This window comes from Bos javanicus, chromosome 4 (genome assembly GCF_032452875.1).
Source record: "Bos javanicus breed banteng chromosome 4, ARS-OSU_banteng_1.0, whole genome shotgun sequence".
NCBI lineage: Eukaryota > Metazoa > Chordata > Mammalia > Artiodactyla > Bovidae > Bos > Bos javanicus.
The window spans coordinates 45,291,711-45,315,929 of NC_083871.1; the positions used below are offsets into that span (position 1 = coordinate 45,291,711).

At 39.5% G+C, this 24,219-nt stretch overlaps 1 protein-coding gene across 4 annotated transcripts in view; it reads right to left on the reverse strand.

Moving 5' to 3' along the window:
- RELN (reelin) overlaps positions 1-24,219 on the reverse strand; it is a 557,702-nt gene that overhangs the window by 78,905 nt on the left and 454,578 nt on the right. For all 4 annotated transcript variants that reach the window (XM_061413895.1, XM_061413894.1, XM_061413897.1 and 1 more), the window contains 10 exons: positions 15,870-16,028; positions 15,496-15,684; positions 14,689-14,962; positions 10,415-10,555; positions 10,131-10,308; positions 6,588-6,672; positions 5,556-5,738; positions 2,661-2,832; positions 2,456-2,558; positions 517-746 (listed from right to left, as the gene is read on the reverse strand). In XM_061413895.1, the coding sequence (XP_061269879.1) occupies positions 517-746; positions 2,456-2,558; positions 2,661-2,832; positions 5,556-5,738; positions 6,588-6,672; positions 10,131-10,308; positions 10,415-10,555; positions 14,689-14,962; positions 15,496-15,684; positions 15,870-16,028 (1,714 nt within the window). The remainder of the gene's footprint in view (positions 1-516; positions 747-2,455; positions 2,559-2,660; positions 2,833-5,555; positions 5,739-6,587; positions 6,673-10,130; positions 10,309-10,414; positions 10,556-14,688; positions 14,963-15,495; positions 15,685-15,869; positions 16,029-24,219) is intronic.

Consider the following 24,219-nt stretch of genomic DNA (forward strand, 5'->3'; position numbering starts at 1 on the left):
TTCTGTTGCTTCTTAATTGATCTAATAAAGACCCATGTAGATATAAAACTCAGGATAGGGTGCTGCCTATGGTGTGCTCTTTTAAATCTGTCTTCAAGCCAAATGTTCTTTAGCTTCCCAGGAGGCTCAGTGGTAAAAGAATCCACCTGCCAATGCAAGAGACACAGGAGATGTGGGTTCGATCCCTGGGTTAGGAGGATCTCTGGAGTAGGAAATGGCAACCTACCCCAGTATTCTCGCCTAGAAAATTCCATGGACAAAGGACTTTGGAGGGCTACAGTCCATGCAGTCACAAAGAGTTGGACAGAACTGAGCACCCACACACACTCAAACCATGAATTAGTAGTATGTCAGCTCAGTGTCCTATGTTTTAAACATCCACTGATCTGCTTTCAGTGGAGAACTGAGGAAGAAACGTAAGGTGGACATTTCCCTGATAAAGTGGCAAGTCAGCCATGACATCGTGAAGAAAACTGTGAAATGAGAAAAACATAGCTGGAAGCAGTAGGTCCTTACCCACAAAGGTGCAGCTTCCCGAAGTGCACGACCTCCCTCCTCCAGCCCTGGGTGGTCCCTGCATAATAGGTGCTGCTCGGGTGGTGCTCAGTGGAGCACAAGGAGCTGACATGGCCGCTGCTGTGGTAGCAGAGGGGGAGCAGCAGGTGCCAGGTTGCCCCGAAGTCCCTGGAAAATTCCAGTCTGACTGGATCAGCAGAGGAGCTGTCAGTTGAGCATCCGACATTGATCTTGACAAAGAAGAAAAAAATGATACAAATTACCTCAGAGCAACAAGCCTTGAAATGATTCACCACTTCATTATTTTCTCGAGGGTCCATTTTCCTGGGAACTGTCTTGCTGAAATATTTAACACCATGAAAATCTGTTTTGCCTGAGTAATATTGCATATTACCTTTAAATAATACTTTTTCATAAAGAACCTCAAAGGGCCTCATGAAAAATTTATTTTCCCTCATTGTTATAAAAAGCTAGGAAGTGAATAAGGCAGAGACTGGCATGGAATTCCAAAATTTACCTTTAGCCCACATTCATTGCCAAGCCATACAAACTGTAGTGAAAAGATTGTTTCTCTAATTTTAACCATTAGCTTTTTTTTTCAGACTGCTGGATGGGAAGACCTTCTATTTTTCATCTTGTGACACCTTCAAACAATCCCAAGTTTTGCACATGGAGAATCTCCAGTATGTTTTCAATATTAAAACAGAATGAAATAAAATTGTTGTCACCATTTCCCAGCATAGTGAGAACATTCTCAGAAAGGACTTTTTAAACATGAGGGAAACAATCACTTCATTCCTTTTTCATGTTTTCAAGTGAATTAAACTAAAACTTAAACAAATGGATGCGATTCTTTTCATGAAAAAAATTTCCCTCTTCCAATTGGGATTAACATTTTCTTGCTGTCATAGCAACTGGATATATTTCTATAATTTTTGTTCTTGTTGAAGTTACTCCTCTTTTCTTTTGATGGGTAAACTATTCTGATTGAGTAAACTTTACCACCTATAGACATTTGTTTCTACCTAGATTCTTTTGATAACAGAACTCTTGAAAGGGCCATAGATATTACTTTTTATTAACATTTAAAGCATAAATAATAGAAAATATAAAACAAGGTTATATAAGTTACTTAAAAAATTAGAAAATATAACAGAAAGCTTAGAATAGAGAATAATTTCTCCACTAAGGCATCATTTGGTCTTTGATTTTAAGATGAAAGAAACAACTCTAATTTAGAGGATACAATTAATCTAGAGCAAATATTAAAAATTTTGTTGACACAATTAGGCACTAATTTAAGCCTGTCCAATGATTAGTATAGGTTTCAACCATGAAAAAGTATCTTCAGAAGTTAAGACTATTGAACCTTAGCACAATGTATCTTTGGTTCTGCTGATTTTATCTAAGGTTTTAAAATATATAAAAGTTTTTTTTTTCTATACATTTTAAATTTCTGTCATGAAAAATAAAAGGAGTCCATAAAGAGTGATGAAATATACAGAAATTAAAAAAAATAGTAAGCATTATTTTATCTGTAAAATTCATGACATCATGATAAATATTAAACAAAAGTGCTGGCCTGGTATAGACTATAATCACACTAACCTGGGTCTTAAGTAACACATAAAAATTGTGAAAAATAGCACAAGAATAGTATAGTCCTTTTCATTTTTATAATGTTTGAAATAATTTGACAATTTCTCATTGTAGTAGGTGAGGAAATTATATCGTAAATAAAGGACTAAAAATTCAGAAATAAACTTTAGTAGGATAATACATTCTGCTAATAAAAATGAATTATGATGTAAAACCTCTTTTGTCCTTGCACAAAAATGGAAAGTCATAATGCATGAAATCATCTGAGATTTTCCTCCTCTTTCCTAGCTTTTGTTCAAGATAAAATTTAAAGCATTACTAATAGAACAAAGTCAAGTACCTCAAATTGTATGATGGTGTTCTCATTCACATTCAGGTCACGAGTAGTAATGGAATGCTCACCAACTTCATTGGAAACAAACACCATAGCTGAATCTTCCTCACTGTTAACACAAGAAAACACCAAGGAATCCATTTAGGCAAAAGCTCATTGTGATCTCTACAGAGCAGTGGCTTTATTTTTAACTTTTCAATTAAATACTTACGGTGCTCCTTTGGAAGAATATGGGCAATAGAGACCAATGTTACCACCAGGATAGAAAAACCAATTGTCTTCTCTGGGCCCAAAGTCAAAAGTATCCAGAAGCATCACGGGGTTATTTAAATTATTTCCATCAATGATGAAGTCATCAACAATCCAGATTTCTTCTTTCTTACCTATGGCATTTTTGGATAAAGCAAGTTTTCAAAGGTGAAAATTGGATGAACATTTTTGCTCAAAGGAAGAAAGGACAGAAGGAACTCAGTAACTATTGGTTTAAACATATGCCTTCTAGAAAAAGAAGCACAAACTATATAATACTGTATTATCAGATTAAAGTATGGAAGAAATTATGCTTTCAATCCTTTTAAGTTGACATTACATGAAAGAGCCTCACTAATTTCAGAAGACTGGTAAGAGTTTGCTTCACTTCCTGTCACAGCAGTGCTATGGTACCATGGACCCTCCAGCAGCAAGAGTGGGCTTTGAGTTATGCTTTCATGGTTTAAGGGAATCTGTAACATGCCTGAATCTATGAGGATGGATGGTCAGCCTGTGGATTTATAAATGAGTTACACTAACTAGTCTATTTATGGAGCAACTCAGGATATTTTAGCGGAGAAGGCAATGGCAACCCACTTCAGTACTCTTGCCTGGAAAATCCCATGGACAGAGGAGCCTGGTAGGCTGCAGTCCATGGGGTTGCTAAGAGTTGCATATGACTGAGTGATTTCACTTTCACTTTTCACTTTCATGCATTGGAGAAAGAAATGGCAACCCACTCCAGTGTTCTTGCCTGGAGAATCCCAGGGACGGGGGAGCCTGGTGGGCTGCTGTCTATAGGGTCGCACAGGGTCGGACACAACTGAAGCAACTTAGCAGCAGCAGCAGCAGGATATTTTAGAGTCAACTCATGACTTAGACGGAGAAGGCAATGGCACCCCACTCCAGTTCTCTTGCCTGGAAAATCCCATGGATAAAGGAGCCTGGAAGGCTGTAGTCCATGGGGTCGCTGAGGGTCTGACACGACTGAGCAACTTCACTTTTACTTTCACCTTCATGCATTGGAGAAGGAAATGGCAACCCACTCCAGTGTTATTGCCTAGAGAATCCCAGGGACGGGGGAGCCTGGTGGGCTGCCGTCTATGGGGTCGCACAGAGTCAGACACAACTGAAGTGACTTAGCAGCATGACTTAGAATCATGTTTCCTTTAGGCTTAAGGACCATGGCCATTACAACACTGGCTTGTTGTGCAGCTTTGCTGCTGCTGCTGCAAAGTCGCTTCAGTCGTGTCCAACTCTGTGCGGCTTTATTTAATTGTTAAAAACTACACAGAAGAAAACATTCTGTTATATGTTACTTTATTTTTCCTTTAATGCTTTTCAAACATGTATGTTTAGTTGGAGCTATATGGGAACATACAGAAAATTAGGAAAATCACTCTTTAGGCTGTCATAGAATTTGATTCAGCAACTCAGGTAGGGTGTTTAAGTAAGGTATTTGCTGTTTTATTGCTAAGTCATGTCCAACTCTTTTGTAACCCCAAGGACTGTATCCCACCAGGCTCCTCTGTCCATGGGATTTTCCAGGCAAAAATATTGGAATGGGTTGCCATTTCCTTCTCCATGTGATCTTCCCAACCCAGGGATCGAACCCAGGTCTCTGCATTGCAGGTAGATTCTTTACCACTGAGCCACCTGAGAAGCCCAAGGAAGATATTACTGAGTAGATAAGAAGGGTAAGCCCAGTGCTTTTGCAAAACACTGCTTGGATTGAACTGGAAACGAGGTGATAAGACCATGCCAAGCAGAAACAACAAGGTTCCCCAAGGTTGCTACTTCACTGATTGCTACTTTTAGTAGAATTCTTATAAAATATAAAAGGATCTATAAATAGAAGCCTATAGAAACAACCTGATGATTTAAATGAAGTCACATGTGCCTTTCCCTCTCTAATCCGGTCACTGTTCTAATCCTAGGAACTTTCTTCCCTTTTCTTGTTTTGGAAGCAATTGGTGAAAGAAATGAAGAAAAATTGGTAAGCATTCCAAACTTAATATGAAGACAACTATCCTCTGGACTGTAAAACTGGCTGCATTTTTGGACTCAGCGATTATATAAGATTATTTTTTCTGTTCACAATAAGTTACAATTATTTTATTTTTTGACTTACTGATTATAAAGGACACACTTAGGTTAAGTTTTAGAGATGGCGGTACATTTTTTTTTATCCACTCTGTGTTACCTTTGCAAAGAATTCGCTTAATGCGATATCTCTGTGCTTACCTAGGCCACTAAAGGTACAATTTGGTAGAGTCTGGTTCTTTATAAAAAGCAATTAATAGAAATACAGGAAGCAATAAAACATTACAAATCTGTAAAATTGTTTTCTCTAAGCATTTGAAAACGCTGTTAAATTATACATTCACTTTAACTTATCACTGAGTCAAGTGTATATGACAGAATATTTTATCTCAGGCACTATCTGCTTGGTGTCAGTCCCTCTTTGTCATGGCATTTTGCTCTAATGTTGTTCTGTCTCATTAGCGAAGTGCCGCACTCAGAACTATGTATTCCTAAATGAATTCAGTAAAAAATGTAGTTACAACTGATGAGTACCTAATGGTAGAGCTGGATTATTTTTTAAAAAGCATAGCTCTATGACAGGATTTAGCTATATTTGCATAGGAATCAAACACGAAGATAATATATAGTCAAGTATGAAGGTAGAGATATATAAAGCTAAATATTCCTTGAAACTCCTCAAAAGTGAAGCATGCAAAATGTGCTATTGACAGTGAAGTCACTTAGCTGACAAACACTTCCTCCACAGCCTAGGCGAAAGCACGTTAACATGCCACAATCAGTTTTGACCATAGGAGAACTTAAGCATTTTTACCGTTATTATAAGGTTGCCAGAGTCTGAATCTTGTAGCGTTGGTTTGGGCAGTGTATGGCAAGGGAACATTAATAAAAAGTATGTTGGTAGTTTGAGGGAAGTAAAATTCATCCATCAGATGCCAGGTGATTCCCCCATTGATGGAGAATTGCAATAGAATAGAATGGGACCTCTCTGGGGTACCTAGAAAGAAGAAAACACAGGCACAAACACATTGTGATAAAAATGGGAATACTGTACAATCTTAGACTATTTTTTTTTTTTTTTTGCATCAGTGCATAACCTGACTTGCATTCACATAGATGCTTTATAGTCCAAATGCTTCTGAGGCAAGCTGAAGTGATGATGGGTTGCAATTTCTGGATAAATAGATCTCAAAACACACACCAAATCTTGGATTTTTCATACAGTACTATCTCCTTCTTTTTCTCAATATGAACACATATCTTTCTATATTTCATTTAGGAAATATTATGTCAAAAATTTTTGATTCTATAGGCTTCACAGCTCTACAAAGGGTCAAACATTTACATCTCATGATATTATCAAAAGTCTACTTGAAAATTCCTTATATCCAAATGTCATTATTTGTCAGGAAAATTATTTAGTTAATATGGAAGGTCAGAATGACAGAGTTGGCTTTAGGGGTTTACATCTGTGAAAGAAAATATCAAGTTTCCAAAAGCTAAATTTTTAAAATTTAAATTTCTTTCAGCTAGAAATAAGTGGTAAAAAAAAAAAAAAAAAAGATTCAGGGATGTGATGATAAATTTAACCAGCAGAGGACTAGTATGATTAGTATTTCTGTATGAAATCATTATAAAATAAGTAGTAATCTTACCCCGACATTAAAATGGATGTATATTATAGAAGAACATTTGCAAACACTTATGCACTCAAATTTATGTTGGCTCTCCCATATAACAAAATTTATGGGCCTAAAATCTGTTATTTCTTTGCGGAGGAGGAACCGTGCATGGGGAAATTTGCTTGAAGGGAAATAGTGAATTCATACCCATAGAAATGACTTACTTTTTGCTATAAATCGAAGTGAGAACTGGACATACATCGTATTGGTACAGTCTAGATCTCTTGAAATGAGCATCCGTAGTCCTTCCTGCAAACAACAAAAAAAACATACATGTTAAGCAATCTTACTTTATTTGCGAGAATATTTTCCTTTCATTTTATACATCTAACTTATATTAGCTATATAATAGATGCATAATGATCAAGAGACAATACTTGGTCCAGTTTGGAAGGAAAAACTGATCATTTCCTCTTTTAATAGCTTTCATTCCCTATGCTTGAATAACAACATTTCATTGACTCAACTCTAAGTCACACTTCGCTGTGATTTTTATAGAAAGCAGTGCAAAAATGATACCATTATATATCTATAAGCCTTTTTAAAACACAGCCTCCTTTGATCACAGCATGTTGTGAGAGGAGTAAAGAGGAAACAGACGGAAAATGTGCCAGCTCCTGCTGGAAGCTAGGAGCTAATAGGTAACTTTTTCAGGGTTCCAAAGAGTCTTAGGAACTTACTCCTTTGCGTGCTCTGACAGCCCCAGGAGGCTCTCATTCAGGCTGACACAACACCCTCCAGTTGGTCAAGTTAAATAAGGCGTAACTAAGCAAGTCCCTAAGCCCAGGCTGGAAGCGCTCATGCAGAGAAGCCAAGGAAGGCGGAAAGCGATCACACTGGCTTTAGTAATTTTTCTGCTAATTAACTATTTCTGGTTGTCTGGGATTGACAGCTCCACAGCTTGTTTTCTCCATGTATGCAGGATTGCAGTGACAGCCCAGTAAAATAGAATTTCGCTATGCAAATGTTCTAGGTACTAACAGGCCTTTCAGTCTCAAGTATGACTCTGAATGAAGTGGCTCTTTGGTGGTGTAGGGCTGGTCGATACTGAGTGGACACTGTACTGTCTACTGGCTTCTTAATTATCAGCTAACGGATACCAAATTCTTCCTCTTCTTAATATTTATTATATAATACATTCTTCAATAGCTGAAAAATTTTAAATAAGACTAATTTTGTAATGGGCTTCTCTGTTATAGAGCAACCACATATTGAGTGCCCACAACATTCTGGGATCTAAAACAATCACTTTATTCTTTTAAAACACCTATCACTCATAAGGGAAACATATTATTATCTTCCTGTTGCTCATAAGGAAACGGAAAATCTGAGAAGGTCAGTAACTTGCTCAAGATCGCAAAAGTGAAAATAGTAGAATTCAAACTCAGATATGTCAGATTCTGAAACTTATCCTCCATCCTTTATAAAATATCCGTGTTTTGTTTATTAAATCATCTTTTGGTTTGGGGAGAGATACCTAGATAATGCTAAATTTAGAATTTGAGAATTATTTGATATCGTAATGAAAAAGCAACTGCATTTATACAAAGCGTAGATTCAAACTTCCAGGATTGAAGGTGGTTATGTAAAAGCCTTATATTTCCACTCTTATTTTTCTTTTATCTTAATAATTCACTGCCCTGCTCAGTCCATAATGCTTGGTCATTGCCTATCCTTCATGTCTTGAAGTCTTTACCTTCTCCCTCATATACTTATCAGCTTAAGGCCTTGGATGTTTTCATAGCTTGGCACCATATAGAGGTTAAGGCCGTGGAAAAGGTAATTTCATCTTACAATAAAAAAGCTTCGAGGTGGGTAGTTAACAGATCCAGTTCATAAATATCCCTTGACAACATCAAGATAAAGGAATATGATTACTCTTCACCCTTGATTATACAATGTGAGTATAAACTTGCTCCCATGTATCTTGTAGGAGCAATTTTGCTGAAAGTCAGCATGATCTGAAATACGAAAGCATCCTTCTTTCACATTTTAAATTTTATTTACAGTTAAGTACTTGATATGGAAAATTGCCCAGTGGAACTGTATTGCCTGCTTCTACATATATTCTAGCTCATACAGATGCTTTTTTTCTGATCCTCTTCCAGGTTCAGTAATCCATTTGTGCTAAATGCAAAGCTATTTTAATAGCAGATAGCACTCCTGAATCTATAAACATTGAAAAGAAACTATCGTTTCCTTTTTCACAAAAGAATGCCTTTCTAGGTCAAACTACAACCTACTGAATGGTATATGTCTAGCCATCTTTGCATCTTGCAGGACTGAGAGATAATATATGTCCAACACATATAATGCTTGGCTGCCCTTGCATTTGGATGGCTAAAGAGAAAATATTTAATACTAATATAAAAGACTATATGTTTCCCTTGTTCATCGGATCTAGAGACCGGGTTAATTTACTGCTTAAAATTTTATCAGGTAAAAATATTTGAATCACAGGATTTACCTTTTGTGGTCTTGTCAATTGCTTCAAATAGATGGTGGTAATGAGAGCTAAAGCTTCAGACAAGAATTAAAATATACACAATCAAAACAGCAGTCTCTATCCTGCAATGTCCTACCTCAATTTCTTCAGTCACTTACTGCTCTTAGGGACTTGTAAATCTCCCTGACCCCTAAAGTGTTTTTTCTATCTCATCTAAAAACTTGAGAAGAATTCTGGACTCAAATAAGAATGACAGCCAGCATCTATTAACTATAATTGAAAAACTTCCAGGGTGTCTAATTTTCTAAGTGTTAGGTGTTAATCATTAAGGTTGTACAGAGACCCATGTGGATTTTTGTTTAAGATTTCATTTGCACACCTAGATTAGCCAATTGCACCAGCTGAGAGGGGCAGGATGTGGCATGTATTCACATACGAAGATGTGCCAGCTCAGCACAGTTTCACATAATTGCTTAATAACCCTCTAACCAACATTTAGGTTGAAATACAAAAAATACACTAATGATGTTTGAGAAAGCTATTTAACTTGATTTAAATGTTTGGTTTTCTTGGAGTCACCAAATGGTTGTATTGGCAGGAGAAAAAGAAAGAAAATGGAAGGAAAAAGCAAAGATCTTCCATAAAGTCATTTAGAAAACTATTTCAAGTTAAATATCTGAAAACACACAAAATGTTACATTCTAGAAGCCAAGATTCTAGAAATAGTGTATATATAATTTTTACATATGTAATTCCAGCAGAATGTAAGGAAGATCTGATTACCAAAGCAAGGGAAGAGTTTAATGCCTTGCTGCTGCTGCTGCTAAGTCACTTCAGTCGTGTCTGACTCTGTGTGACCCCATAGATGGCAGCCCACCAGGCTCCGCCATCCCTGGGATTCTCCAGGCAAGAACACTGGAGTGGGTTGCCATTTCCTTCTTCAATGCATGAAAGTGAAAAGTGAAAGTGAACTCGCTCAGTCGTGTCCAACTGTTAGCGACCCCATGGACTACAGCCTACCAGGCTCCTCCATCCATGGGATTTTCCAGGCAACAGTAATGGAATGGGTTGTCATTGCCTTCTCCGGTTTAATGCCCAAGTGATCATAAAAAATGATCTCAGTCAATATAAGAGGAAACATGATATGTGTTAGAAGACAGTAACAGTATATACAATAATATATCATCTGAACAGAAATGTATCTGTGTGGAGCATTGAGAAAAGACAGGAATTTCAGTGCTAGTGAAGAATCTTATCTGACCCCTTTAAAAATGAGTGATGTTCCAGACTTGATAGTTTCACCATTCAGATTCCCCCTCTCTGCACCATACACTTCAGGCCAAAGGTCGGGATGTAAGTTCCCATTGAAATCATCTTTAAGAATCGAGGGTAGAGGAATGACAGGAACACAGTAGGCTCCACCAAAGCCCCGGTCACACCTGAGGAAAAAAATGAGTGGCGAAAAGGCATTATCTGTCATGAGATCAAGATATTATCTTTCTTTTTGCATTACAAAGAAAGAAACTGCCAATTTCATTAACTTACACACAGCGTCCAGCATCACAAATCCCTCGTCCTGAGCACATCCAAGGACACCCTGAAGCCAGCACGACATTATCAATAGCCCAGGAGTCAGCCCCCAGAGTGTAGTTGGCCTGGATCCATCTGAACCGGGTCCTGGGAGATCTAAGAAAAACAAAACAACACAGAAAACAAACAAATCATACTTGGTTTGAGTGGCAACCTTCAAAAACAAAACATTTAATTCTTTCATTTTAAAAGTGTCTTCCTCAGGGTTCCAGTTTTATTTGAGAGACTTTGTTTTATACCAAATTTTGGATGTTGTTTACTCTTGACCCAAAAACAGGAGAGTAGAAAACATACTTTTAAAATATTTCACCATTTCTTTCATATAAGAGCCTCTGAACACATGCCAGCAAATTTGGAAAATTCAGCAGGGGCCACAGGACTGGAAAAGGTCAGTTTTCATTCCAATCCCAAAGAAAGGCAATGCCAAAGAATGCTCAAACTACTGCACAATTGCACTCATCTCACATGCTAGTAAAGTAATGCTCAAAATTCTCCAAGCCAGGCTTCAGCAATATGTGAACCATGAACTTCCTGATGTTCAAGCTGGTTTTAGAAAAGTCAGAGGAACAAGAGATCAAATTGCCAACATCTGCTGGATCATCAAAAAAGCAAGAGAGTTCCAGAAAAACATCTATTTCTGCTTTATTGACTATGCCAAAGCCTTTGACTGTGTGGATCACAACAAACTGTGGAAAATTCTTCAAGAGATGGGAATACCAGACCACCTGACCTGCCTCTTGAGAAATATGTATGCAGGTCAGGAAGCAACAGTTAGAACTGGACATGGAACAACAGACTGGTTCCAAATAGGAAAAAGAGTACGTCAACTCTTTTTGAGTTGACTGTATATTCGTCAACTCAAGGCTGTATATTGTCACCCTGTTTATTTAACTTATATGTAGAGTACATCATGAGAAACGCTGGACTGGAAGAAACACAAGCTGGAATCAAGATTGCCAGGAGAAATATCAATAACCTCAGATATGCAGATGACACCACCCGTATGGCAGAAAGTGAAGAGGAACTCAAAAGCCTCTTGATGAAAGTGAAAGTGGAGAGTGAAAAAGTTGGCTTAAAGCTCAACATTCAGAAAACGAAGATCATGGCATCTGGTCCCATGACTTCATGGGAAATAGATGGGGAAACAGTGGAAACAGTGTCAGACTTTATTGTTCTGGGCTCCAAAATCACTGCAGATGGTGATTGCAGCCATGAAATTAAAAGACGCTTACTCCTTGGAAGGAAAGTTATGACCAATCTAGATAGCATATTCAAAAGCAGAGACATTACTTTGCCAACAAAGGTCCGTCTAGTCAAGGCTATGGTTTTTCCTGTGGTCATGTATGGATGTGAGAGTTGGACTGTGAAGAAGGCTGAGAGCTGAAGAATTGATGCTTTTGAACTATGGTGTTGGAGAAGACTGTTGAGAGTCCCTTGGACTGCAAGGAGATCCAACCAGTCCATTCTGAAGGAGATCAGCCCTGGGATTTCTTTGGAAGGAATGATGCTAAAGCTGAAACTCCAGTCCTTTGGCCACCTCATGTGAAGAGCTGACTCATTGGAAAAGACTCTGATGCTGGGAGGGATTGGGGGCAGGAGGAGAAGGGGATGACAGAGGATGAGATGGCTGGATGGCATCACTGACTTGATGGATGTGAGTCTGGGTGAACTCCGGGAGTTGGTGATGGACAGGGAGGCCTGGCGTGCTGCGATTCATGGGGTTGCAAAGAGTCAGACAAGACTGAGCGACTGAACTGAACTGAACTGAACTGAACATATGTGACTTGGAAAAGTTAGTTTGAACTATCAACTTATTCTGTGTTTTAACTCTATGCAGAATATTAGTTTTCGCTTTCAGGCTTTTACAACTTTTCAGTACTGGAAAAGAGACTGAGGATGATAAACATGAGGATAAGTTGGAATCTTACAAAGTTCTTGCCATGAAGTCTCTGTTCTACTGTCCCTAAGGTTTCTGAGGTAGTAAGTGGAAGCCTTATCCAACTTCTGCCTCTATTTTGGTTCCTGAGGGCCTGGCTCCCATAAAGGTGAGAACTAGAATGATGTGATGCACCTCCATTTTTTTTTTTTATTATATTTGCAATCTGTTAACTGGGATATACTGTCAGAAGACCACTTTATCCAGAAATATGTACAGCCTTACCAAACAGCAGTAGCAGTCTCTCATTTAGGAACAGATTGCACAGCAGAAATGTGTTAGTTATTTGGAATGTAAAACACAGTCGACTTGAAGTGGAATTTCAATAGTAACATTTCAAGTGCTATTGTTTTCCCTACACAAGTCCTCCTTCAATGCAACACAGCTGCCAGCGTGGTAGCTCTGAAACGGAAATCTAATCATATCACCACTCAGTTTAACACACTTTAAATGGTTCCCCTGCACATGCCAAACTGCTAATATGAAATACATGCCCCCTTCATCATCCGCCCTCTTCTCTTGCCTCATCTTTGCCTATTTCTTCACAATTGTACTCTAATAGCATCAAGTCCTTGAGTTTTCCCATCAACTCATGTTTCTTCTGGTCTCTGGGATTTTTTTTTGGCTTACAACAGCACATATGACCTCCCACAGGCTCTCTTCAATCAGATAAGCTCTATTCCCTAATTCAGACTCAACTCAGACATCAGTTCCTGCAGAAAGCTCCATTCAATCTCCCTAATATCCCCCTTTGTTTCAATAATATCCCTGGGTTTTGTCACTGTTAGCATTTTATAGCATAAATAACTGCTTGGATACCTGTTATCCTAAATCATATATTTGGATCCAGGCATCACCTTATTCATTTTGTACCAGAGATCTAACACATAATGTTGTTGTTGTTTAGTAGCTAAGTTGTGTCTGACTCTTTTGCGGCCCCATGGACTGTAGCCTGCCAGGGTCCTCTGTCCATGGGATTTTCCAAGCAGGAATACTGGAGTGGGTTGCCATTTCCTTCTCCAGGGAATCTTCCCAACCCAGGGATTGAACCCACGTCTCTTGGTCTCTTGCATTGCAGGCAGAGATATTCAATAAATGTTTGTTGAATAAAAATAGAATGAATAAATGAGCTACAAGTGAGCATTCTTTAAAGCTCTGGGGTCCACAGGACACTCTTTTAGGTTAAATACTAAAACACATTGATTTCCTGTGTGTGTGTATTTTTTTTTCTGCCACTTGTTTGCACATCTCTGAATCAAAATGGAACCAGGAAAATGGAAACCACTGTAAGTATTTAATGGAGAGAATTTACAAAGTACTGGATGCATAGTGAGTAGCAGCATCAGTGAGGAAATAAGAGTTTAGGGAAGTCAGGAAGCCACTGCAAGTCCAAAGATGGAGAGCTACAGGAGGAGGTGCTGCTAGTGTCCAGGGGCCAGTGTCACCTGGAGGGACACCATGGTGGAGCTGGAGCTGCTGAACTTGGCCAAGATGTACTTGAGATAGAGAGGGAGGGGGAGGAATACCCTGGTTTAACTTTATTTCCACCCTCCACTTTCTTGCTATTATCTGTTACTCCCTAAACCTACCAGGAAGCCAGAAAACACATGCAGCTGGCAAATGCAGCTTGCAGAGGCCAATCTGTCTACAATTCAGAGCAGGGCAGTGGAAGGAAGATGTAGGGATCTAGGGAGAGCAGCTCCAGGATGGCACAAACTCTCTCACCCACCACAGTAACATTAGTTCCTAGAAAGATCCTTCACTATCCAACACCTAAACCACAGAAGTGGGAGCCTGCTGTAAGCCCTAACATAAGGTAGGGCTGAATGTAATCTGAGATCCTGCGGAGGGGAAGAAAGATGTAAAATGATATGAGCATTTTAAAAGAATGAACCTTTTACTCTTATTGTGGTGTGGAGATTAAAAAAGAAAAGCCAACAACAACTAAGGACACTCTTCCACATCTAATGATTTTACAAACTGCTTCATGTAGATAAGTATCACTCTGGTTATTGGGTAGATGTTTATTTTTACAACAATTTAAAACCTGAATCTGTCAGGCAGCCTCAGGTTGCTGAAGAAGCAGAAAAGTTCAGCCTCATAAAACTCCTAGAACTCCTAACCACATTTAAAAAGTATTACCCAGGCACCTATAACTTTTTCTGCCCCCTGGTATGTTCCATGCATAATCCTCATGAAAGAGTAATAGAATTTCCAAGTGGCATCACAATTATTTTCCAATTAGGTGACAGAAACCTGAAGTTCTGACATGTAGCCAAATGACAATTCTCACATGGTGGAGAGTGGAAGGTAGACAGTGATCCGCTTCCAATTCTGGAATCTCTCGGAGGTGTAAATTGAACTTTCTGTGTAGTGCAGACAGCCAATGGTTGGAGGAACACATTCTTCAGTGACAAGATGCCAGTCCCTGCCATTGTTCAGAGAATACTGGAGTTGTACACTGTGGGAGTCGCTGAAGGGCTTGCTACAGCCCATGCTCATTTCAAACTGCAAGAAAGTTGATGCTGACACATGGAAGTCCCAGGTCTCAGCGTAACGAGGTTTTCCTATGAAAAAGGAAAAGTTTAATGGTAGCACATAATTGTACTCTCTTTCTTACTTGGTGTTTCTGCTTGTCATGCTTTCAGCAGTAAACAAAAATGATATCTTATCTATAGTGTCTCACATGTGCTTTGACTTTTCATCTCACACTGATTGTTTTTATCTAGTTAGCACAGACTCAGAAATATGGACGGCTGCTAACTTCAAAAGTCTTACCACCTTGAGACAGGCCAACAGAGAGTCTGAAAATTCTAATTCTGCAAATTATAAAACATGGGAATGTTCTCAGACAGACATTTTGCCTCACTTTTGAGAAACATTGGTCATATTATGCATGCCATGAAAGACAGTCCCTGCAAAAACTGTCATGGGGTTCACCAAGTCACACTAGAAGACAAAACAACTTATTTCCAACTGCCTCCCTCAGCACAGGCAGTTATGCACATGGTTTTGCATTAGAGAATCTCCTTTTGGGCTTTAGTTAATTTAGTCCTCTAGTTAATTAGATATTCTCCCTTTATCAAGTGAAAATGTATACCTATGTTTTCAGTGAATATCAGAGCAGTGTCCATAGAGAGACAGTCAATATCAACTTGACCTCCTTGGATTCGATACCAGTTGGCTTGCAGATCTAAAGAGCCATCAAATTTATCCTGAAACCCAGTTTGAGAGCTGTCATTCATTCCTATAAGGACATCATCCAAGGCCCACTGGGCTGAATGCTTCCCTGAAATCAGATGAATAAAAGCAGTTACAGGAGGTTCATTATATAGCAATATGAATATCTCTATGACTGTGGTTTTAAATCAAATTATCTAGAAATTGACAGCAAATTAAAAAACACATAATATGAAGTGGCTTTAACTGGATGATTAAATGCTACCAGGAAAGTTGAGGTGAGCAGTAACTTGCCATGTTGGGGCTGCCACCATCGAAAAGCTGTAGCAGGTGTCTTTGACTCTCGTGGAAGGTCGATGGAAATGATCTGTGGTTCCAGAAATGACATGAAGTCCAACTCTCGAAGCAAATGCCAGAGTATCCCATTGTCATTTGAATACTGAACAACAAGCCCTGTGTTAAAAGACATAAATCCAGTTACTTGGACAGCTTTCCTAGAGGCAAAAAAGGCAAGGAACAGTATTATTTTAAGTGGCAAGACTGTACTAGAAACTTCAAATTGCATCTCATAGAATGAGGGCACATTTGTCTAACTTCCAAGGAATGAATTAGTAGACCTGAAGGCTCATCAATTTCTTGACAGTTTCTGATGCACCAACTCCTAGGAAATGGGGGAAAAAATACATAAGCTCTTTTAAAGACCACTCAGCTTTGTATGAGCAATGAGGAGGTTGGTAAGAGGGACATAAAAATGCACTTCAGATTATGTATTTGAATTTTAGATTCTGTCCTGAACAGTACAAAGTCTCATATCATTATTATATACTCAGAAGGAATATCTCAATCTCCTAGCACAGAATAAAGAAGGGCTCTTTGCTGCTGATGCACCAGATAGGAAGTACAGGTCAATCTGAAGTTCTCTTAAGCAGAAGGATACTTTTACAGGCACTTCATACTCTGTCAGGCCTTGGTCACTGAAGACTGATAAAGACAAATTATCACACAGCAAAGCAGAAGAACTTACTCCGCTCTGATGTTACTCTGACCTTCCTCTCTCTTTTCACCTTCTCCCCTTCATGTATCTCTTCTGCCCCATCTCCCTCTGCCTATCACCAGAGAAGTGTGATTTAGGGAAATACACATGAAAGTTTAAGATACTTCATGTGCGATTCCTTCTACCTCTCCCAGAAACATTTTTTATTTTAAAAGAGGACACAGGGGAAGGGTAATATTGAATGCAAAGGAAAAAACTGCTAATGATGAAATGGTAGGAATCAATGGAATATATATATACATATAATATATATATCATTAGCAAATAATTAAAAAATATATATTCTATTTGATGGGAAGGGCAGAGGGCTTTCTTGGCATCTATCTAATTGCCTATTCCATAACTGTTCCTAAGACTGGCACTGTATATTCAAACTTATGACTGGGGATACTGAAGTGCTATCTGAATATTCACATAAATTATGTCTAGTAAATTTGTGTTTGTTATATTAATTTTATTATAGCTCAATCTTTCTAGTAGTAGTAGTGAAAGTCACTCAGTCATGTCCGATTCTTTGTGACTACATGGACTGTAATCTGCCTCTTGCCAGGCTCCCCTGTCCATGGAATTCTCCAGGCAAAATACTGGAGTGGGTTGCCATTTCCTGCTCCAGGGGATCTTCCCAACCCAGGGACTGAACCAGGATCTCCTGCATTGTAGGCGGATTCTTTACCATCTGAGCTACAATGTCATGTTCCGTCAGTCTTCCTGGAAAAATAACTCATGGTTCATATAATATCTTTTTAGTTTCCTCATTATTAACTAAGCAGAATATCTCAATCCCTGTGTTGTACTGCACAGCAAAGAGTTTAGTAAAATTGTTTCAAGAAATAATATGATAAAATATAGAACTAAAAGAATGCCTTTTAAAGTTAATTGATATTACATGGAATTATCGTCACTATATCTGACAAGGGGTGATGTCAGGAATAATAATGTCTAACATGCAAAAGAAAACTCAAGAGAATTAATGCTACCATATTTAAAATATAAGAAATCATTGTGTTTGATGAGAGAATAAAAACAGCTCAAAGAATAGGAACTCTGTAGGGAGACACTATGTTGTGTATGGTGTAGACATGGGTGGCTGGAACTTTAGTGGGTGGAAGTCAGACCCATGTGTTGCAGAAGGGAGAGAACCACATCAAAGTTCCTGAAGAAAACTGAAGGGAGGTTCTTTCTCATCTTTATTCTAATCAAGGTGAGGAGTGTCTGACAAAGCTCTAGTCTCCAACCCTTGTTGCTTGCTCAAAATATAGCTTTCTTGTGGACATTAATTTGTTTGATATGGTTGATATTTGTAACATGAGAGAGAGCAAGTGAGAATGAATAAATGATTTAGATAGTTATCTGGGAAGACCTATTTGGAAAGTGGATATGGTATCAAAAATAAGGCATCACAAGACTAAAATCTCACTGGTGGTCCTTTAGCACCTTCTGCTCAAAGTCTGGTCCAAGGATCAGCACCTGCATCATCTGGGAACAGGTTCTACCTGTGAAGTTTTTAAAACATCTCCACAAACTATTTGACACTCCTCCCATCAAAAAGTTAAGGTTAATTCGCCTCTTTTTCAGAGTGGCTAGACCTAGTAACTTGCTACTGTTACACAGAGTATGGTAGAAGAGACATTGTGTGACTTCTGAGATGAGGCCATAAGAGGCGTTTACACTCTCTTCCCTCTCTCTCTCTCTCCCTGTAAGGACACACAAAGAGCCTGTGGACAAGTTCACTGAAAGAAACTGGTCTCTTGCCAATAGCCAGATAAGTGAGCATCTTGGAAAGAGATCCTCCAGCCCTGATTGGTTCTTCAGATGAATGCACTGCTCCTGGCTTTTACTTTGTGTGCAGCCTCAGGAGAAGTCCTGTGCCAGAACCTGAATTCCTGACTCACAGAATCTAGAAGGTAACAGACGTTGCCTTAGGCCACTCAGTTGGGAATAATTTGTTATGCAGCATACCATTGCAGTCCGATTGAAACAGAATCTGCATTTTAAAGCTTCCCAAAGGATTCTAACAGAAGCAGAAGATATTAAGGAGAGATGGCAAGAATACACAGAAGAACTATACAAAAAAAGATCTTCACGACCCAGATAATCACGATGGTGTGATCACTCGCCTAGAGCCAGATATCCGACATGTGAAGCCAGACATCCTGAAATACGAAGTCAAGTGGGCCTTAGGAAGCATCACTACAAACAACGATAGTGGAGGTGATGGAATTCCAGTTGAGCTATTTCAAATCCTAAAAGATGATGCTGTGAAAGTGCTGTACTCGATATGCCAGCAAATTTGGAAAACTCAGCAGTGGCCACAGGACTGGAAAAGGCCAGTTTTCATTCCAATCCAAAAGAAAGGCAATGCCAAAGAATGCTCAAACTATCACGCAATTGCACTCATCTCACAGGCTAGCAAAGTAATGCTCAAAATTACACAAAATAATGCCAGGCTTCAACAGTACATGAACCGTGAACTTCCAGATGTTCAAGCTGGATTTATAAAAGGCAGAGGAACCAGAGATCAAATTGTCAACATCTGGTGGATCATCGAAAAAGCAAGAGAGTTACAGAAAAATATTTACTTCTGCTTTATTGACTACACTAAAGCCTTTGACTGTGTGTATCTCAACAAACTGTGGAAAATTCTTAAAGAAATGGGAATACCAGACCACCTAACTTGCCTCTTGAGAAATCTGTATGCAGGTCAAGAACAACAGTTAGAGCTGGACATGGAACAACAGACTGCTTCCAAATAGGAAAAGGAGTGTGTCAAGGCTGTATATTGTCACCCTGCTTATTTAACTTATATGCAGAGTACATCATGAGAAATGCTGGACTGGATGAAGCACAAGCTGGACTCAAGATTGCCAGGAGAAACATCAATAACCTCAGATACGCAGATAACATCACCGTTATGGCAGAAAGCAAAGAACTAAAAAGCCTCTTGATGAAAGTGAAAGTGGAGAGTGAAAAAGTTGGCTTAAAACTCAACATTCAGAAAACTAAGATCATTGCATCTGGTCTCATACTTTCATGGCATCTGGTCCCATACTTCATGGCAAATAAATGGGAAAACAGTGGAAACAGTGACAGACTTTATTTTTGGGGGCTCCAAAATCACTGAAGATGGTGACTGTAGCCATGAAATTAAAAGACATTTGCTCCTTGAAAGAAAAGTTATGACTAACCTAGACAGCTTATTAAAAAGCAGAGACATTACTTTGCCAACAAAGGCCCATCTAGTCAAGGCTATAGATTTTCCAGTAGTCATGTATGGATGTGAGAGTTGGACTATAAAGAAATCTGAGTGCTGAAGAATTAATGCTTTTGAAATGTGGTGTTGGAGAAGACTCCTGAGAGTCCCTTGGACAACAAGGAAATCCAGCCAGTCCATCCTAAAGGAAATCAGTCCTGAATATTCATTGGAAGGACTGATGCTGAAACTCCAATACTTTGGCCATCTAATGCGAAGAACTGACTCATTTGAAAAGACCCTCATGCTGGGAAAGATTGAAAGTGGGAGGAGAAGGGGATGACAGAGGATGAGATGGTTGGATGGCATCATCGACTCAGTGGACATGAGTTTGAGTAAACTCCAGTAGTTGGTGATTGACAGGGAGGCCTGACATGCTGCAGTCTATGGTGTAGCAAAGAGTCGGACACGACTGAGCAACTGAACTGAACTGAACTGAAAGGACTCAGATGTATATGAGCATATGAGAATTATGGCTCAAGTGGTCCCTGCTCCAATTGGTTTCTGCCTGCTGCCTTCCTCCACATTAGCTTTTTCAGGACTGTCACATACACCTGCAGGCAACCGCAAGATCTGCAGAGAGGAGGCCCCCAATTCTTCAGGTCAATGGAATGCCTCTCAGGTAAGTATGAAAGAATGGAGAAATGCAAGAAAGGGAAACAGCAGTATCTCTATTTTTTATCAATCTCTGGGCCTCTTTTTCTTGGGCTCCAAAATCACTGCAGATGGTGACTATAGCCATGAAATGAAAAAAATGCTTGCTTCTTGGAAGAAAAGCTATGACAAACCTAGACAGCCTATTAAAAAACAGACACATTACTTTGCCGACGAAGGTCCATCTAGTCAAAGCTATGGTTTTTACAGTAGTCATGTATGGATGTGAGAGTTGGACCATAAAGAAGGTTGAGCACTGAAGAATTAATGCTTTTGAACTGTGGTGTTGGAGAAGACTCTTGAGAGTCCCTTGGACAGCAAGAAGAGAGAGAGAGAGTCCCTTGGACAGCAAGGAGATCAAACCAGTCAAGGAAATCAACCTTGAATATTCATTGGAAGGACTGATGCTGAAGCTGAAACTCCAATACTTTGGCCACCTGATGCAAAGTACTGACTCATTAGAAAATACTCTGATGCTGGGAAAGACTGAAGGCAGGAAGAGAAGGGGACGACAGAGGATGAGATGGTTGGATGGCATCACTGACTCAATGGACATGAGTTTGAGCAAACTCTGGGAGTTGGTGATGAACAGGGAAGCCTGGTGTGCTGTAGTCCATGGTGTCGCAAAGAGTCAGACATGACTGAGTGACCGAATTGAACTGACCCTCTTTAGCTGTGTCATCTAAACACTGTCCATCGGAATAAACCAAGCCATTTCAGCTCAACTACCAAATATTTAAGGAACATAAAACATTGCCCTTTTAAAATGACACCTCCATCCTCATTCTTCCCAGTCTTACTGAAAATAGCCTAATTTTGATTTTAATTCCAAATATGCAAATTGAGGCTTCAGCTTGAGTATGCAGAAAATCTTTACTTTTATCACTGGAAGAGATTTGTTCAAGGATTTAGGCAGATTTACATTTTAACAACCAGTTTTCAATAAAAGGCTGAGAAATGCCTGTGGGATGTAAATTACACAGGCAGCAGTGAGTTCAAGAAAACGGCTCAGGGTTGTTGAGAATAAGTTGTGTTCCTAAAGAGAAAAAGTCCCAGAAGGCAGACGAGAGCAATTATAATCAGAGGTTAAAGTAGAGGACAGCCTCTGGTCAGTAAGTGGATGCTTCCCACTATACTCTGGTCAGAGTTTCTTTTTTTTCCTCATATACAAATAGGGGTATGGATTTGTAATTTTCAGAAGAGTCATACATATATGCACATGCACACAGTTGCTTCATGTTCCAACCACGAACTACTTTTAAATAGCAATTCTATCACAAGGTTTAAAGACAACATTCAGGTTCTCCACCTCTCCAGTCAATAAGCAAGATTCTGGGACAGAACTCCGTCTACCTTTGCATCCCTCAAAGCTCCTGTTTCCATGTGGGTGGAGAATGTGCTCTAGAGATACTCTTGTTTTGAACTACATATTGTTTCTGTAGGGTGATTCTATAAAAATTTAAATCAGGTTATGTCACTGCCTGACCTAAAAGTCTTCAGTTGTTTCCAATACAGTGGATTCCAATCCCACCTCTGTTCCATGGCCAGCAAGGCTCTGCGTGACCTGGCTCTGTCCCTCTCCTTCTTCTCCCCAGCACTCCTAAACCTTAACGAGCCCCAGGCCATCTGGCCTTCTTTCTGTTCTTCCAACACCACAACTCTTTTCTACCTCATGGCCTTTGCTGTTTCTTCTGACTGGAAAACTTGCCTTAAGCTCTTTCTGTTGTGGCTTTTTTCACCATTAATGTGTGTGCTTGGTTGTGTCTGACTATTTGCGATCCTACGGACTGCAGCCCGTCATAGGAACTGAACTGGACTGCAGCCCACCAGGTTCCTCTGTCCATGGGATTTCCCAGACAAGAATACTGAGGGGATTGCCATTTGCTCCTTCAGGGGATCTTCTCAACCCAGGTATGGAACCAGTCTCCTGCATTGCTGGCAGATTCTTTACTGCTGAGCTACCGGGGAAGCCTTCTCCTGGTGGCTCAGATAGTAAAGAATCTGCCTGCAATGGAGGAGATCCAGGTTTGATCCCCAGATCAGGAAGGACCCTTAAAGAAGAGAATGACTACCCACTCCAGTATTCTGGCCTGGGAAATCCCATGGAAAGAGGAGCCTGGTGGGCTACAGTCCATGGGGTCACAAAGAGCCGGACATGACTGAGCAACTAACACTTTCCCCTTTAGATTTCATTTTAAATGTCACTTTCTCAGTAAGTCCACTCCCAGATCACTCTGTTGAAATCAGCATCTTTCCCAGCATAAGTTTACTTTCTATCTCATCAGCTTATTTATTTCTCTCTAGCCCATCAATCTAACATCCTGCTCATTTCTTTTATTCTTGATGTTCTGACTCCTCTTACTACAATATAAGTTCTCTTAACGGTAGCGCTTTTGTCTGTTGTGCTCATTACTGCCATCCTGCTACATGGCAGTTTGCATTTCTTGTCCCCTTTACCATATGTGCTCTTTCCTTCCACCACATGGCTGGCAACACCCAGAAGCTACCCAGCAGCTGCTTCATTATCCTGGGTGCTGGATGAGAACCTCAGATGACCCATGAGGAAAATGCAGCACAGAGGACAAATCTGATGTTTTAACCCACAGAGACTGAGAGTTGCCTGTCACTGTAGCATAATCTAGCTCATCAAGACTGATGCATCTGTCTTTTGGTGACACTGTATCCATGAAACTTAGAACAGTGCCTAGCTTAGAGCAGATTCTTAATAAACGCTGTCAAAGAGACCAGGAAATACAAAATACAAGTTTCTAGACTGCTGATTGAATGTATAGATGATCTGGATAATTACTAGACTAACAGTACTGAGATACTTAGAAAAGTCAAGGAAGCTTTCAATTACTAATGATAAGGCCAAGGATATTTAGAACTGATGAACAGAGCTATCGGTGGCTCTACTGACTAATGGCTACTGTAGTGTTTAAGCCAATATGTTTTACATAGTTATGCCTGAGACAATAACAAACTTGAAAGCTGCAAAATTCTTCACATGCTTTTCATGAGATCAAAGTTTGGAGGAGGATCCATCTGAGAAGCTTATGGATTTTATGCCAGGAACCAACTCATAGGTAGGGTCCCTTAAGGAATCCTATCATATCTGTATAGCAACTGAAGGCCAACTATGTATACTTGAAGTGTTTTTGCATTTCTTTCAGCACTGAATCATGGAGGCAGAAGATGGTGTGGATGTCTGAGAGAATAGGGATCTGGGGAAGGAGAGAGGAATAGGCTCTAGTGGTCTGAATCTCTGCTCGTCCACTTACTGATAGCATGATCTTGAGTAAGTTATTTGTCCTCTCTGTGCCCCAACATCTACATCTGTAAAATAGGATAAATTTTAGTACCTATGGCAAAGGGATATGGTGAGGATTAAGTGCATTAACAGATAGAACACCTGGAACAGTGCCTTGCATATATAACTGCTCAGTAAAAATTCATATTTATTATTACCAACAACTGCTCCTTCTACAAAGGATCTGTTTACAGGCAGGAAGCAGTGTATGATCTGCAATCATTCCTAGTCCCCTACAGTGCTGAATGTAAGTCTCTGCAGTTTTGTTTTCTCCTTGTGTAAAGTTATAAAGGAATGTGTGTGTGTGTGCTATGTAGCTTTAGTCATGTCTGATTCTTTACGAGCCTATGGACTGTACCCTGCCAGGATCCTCTGT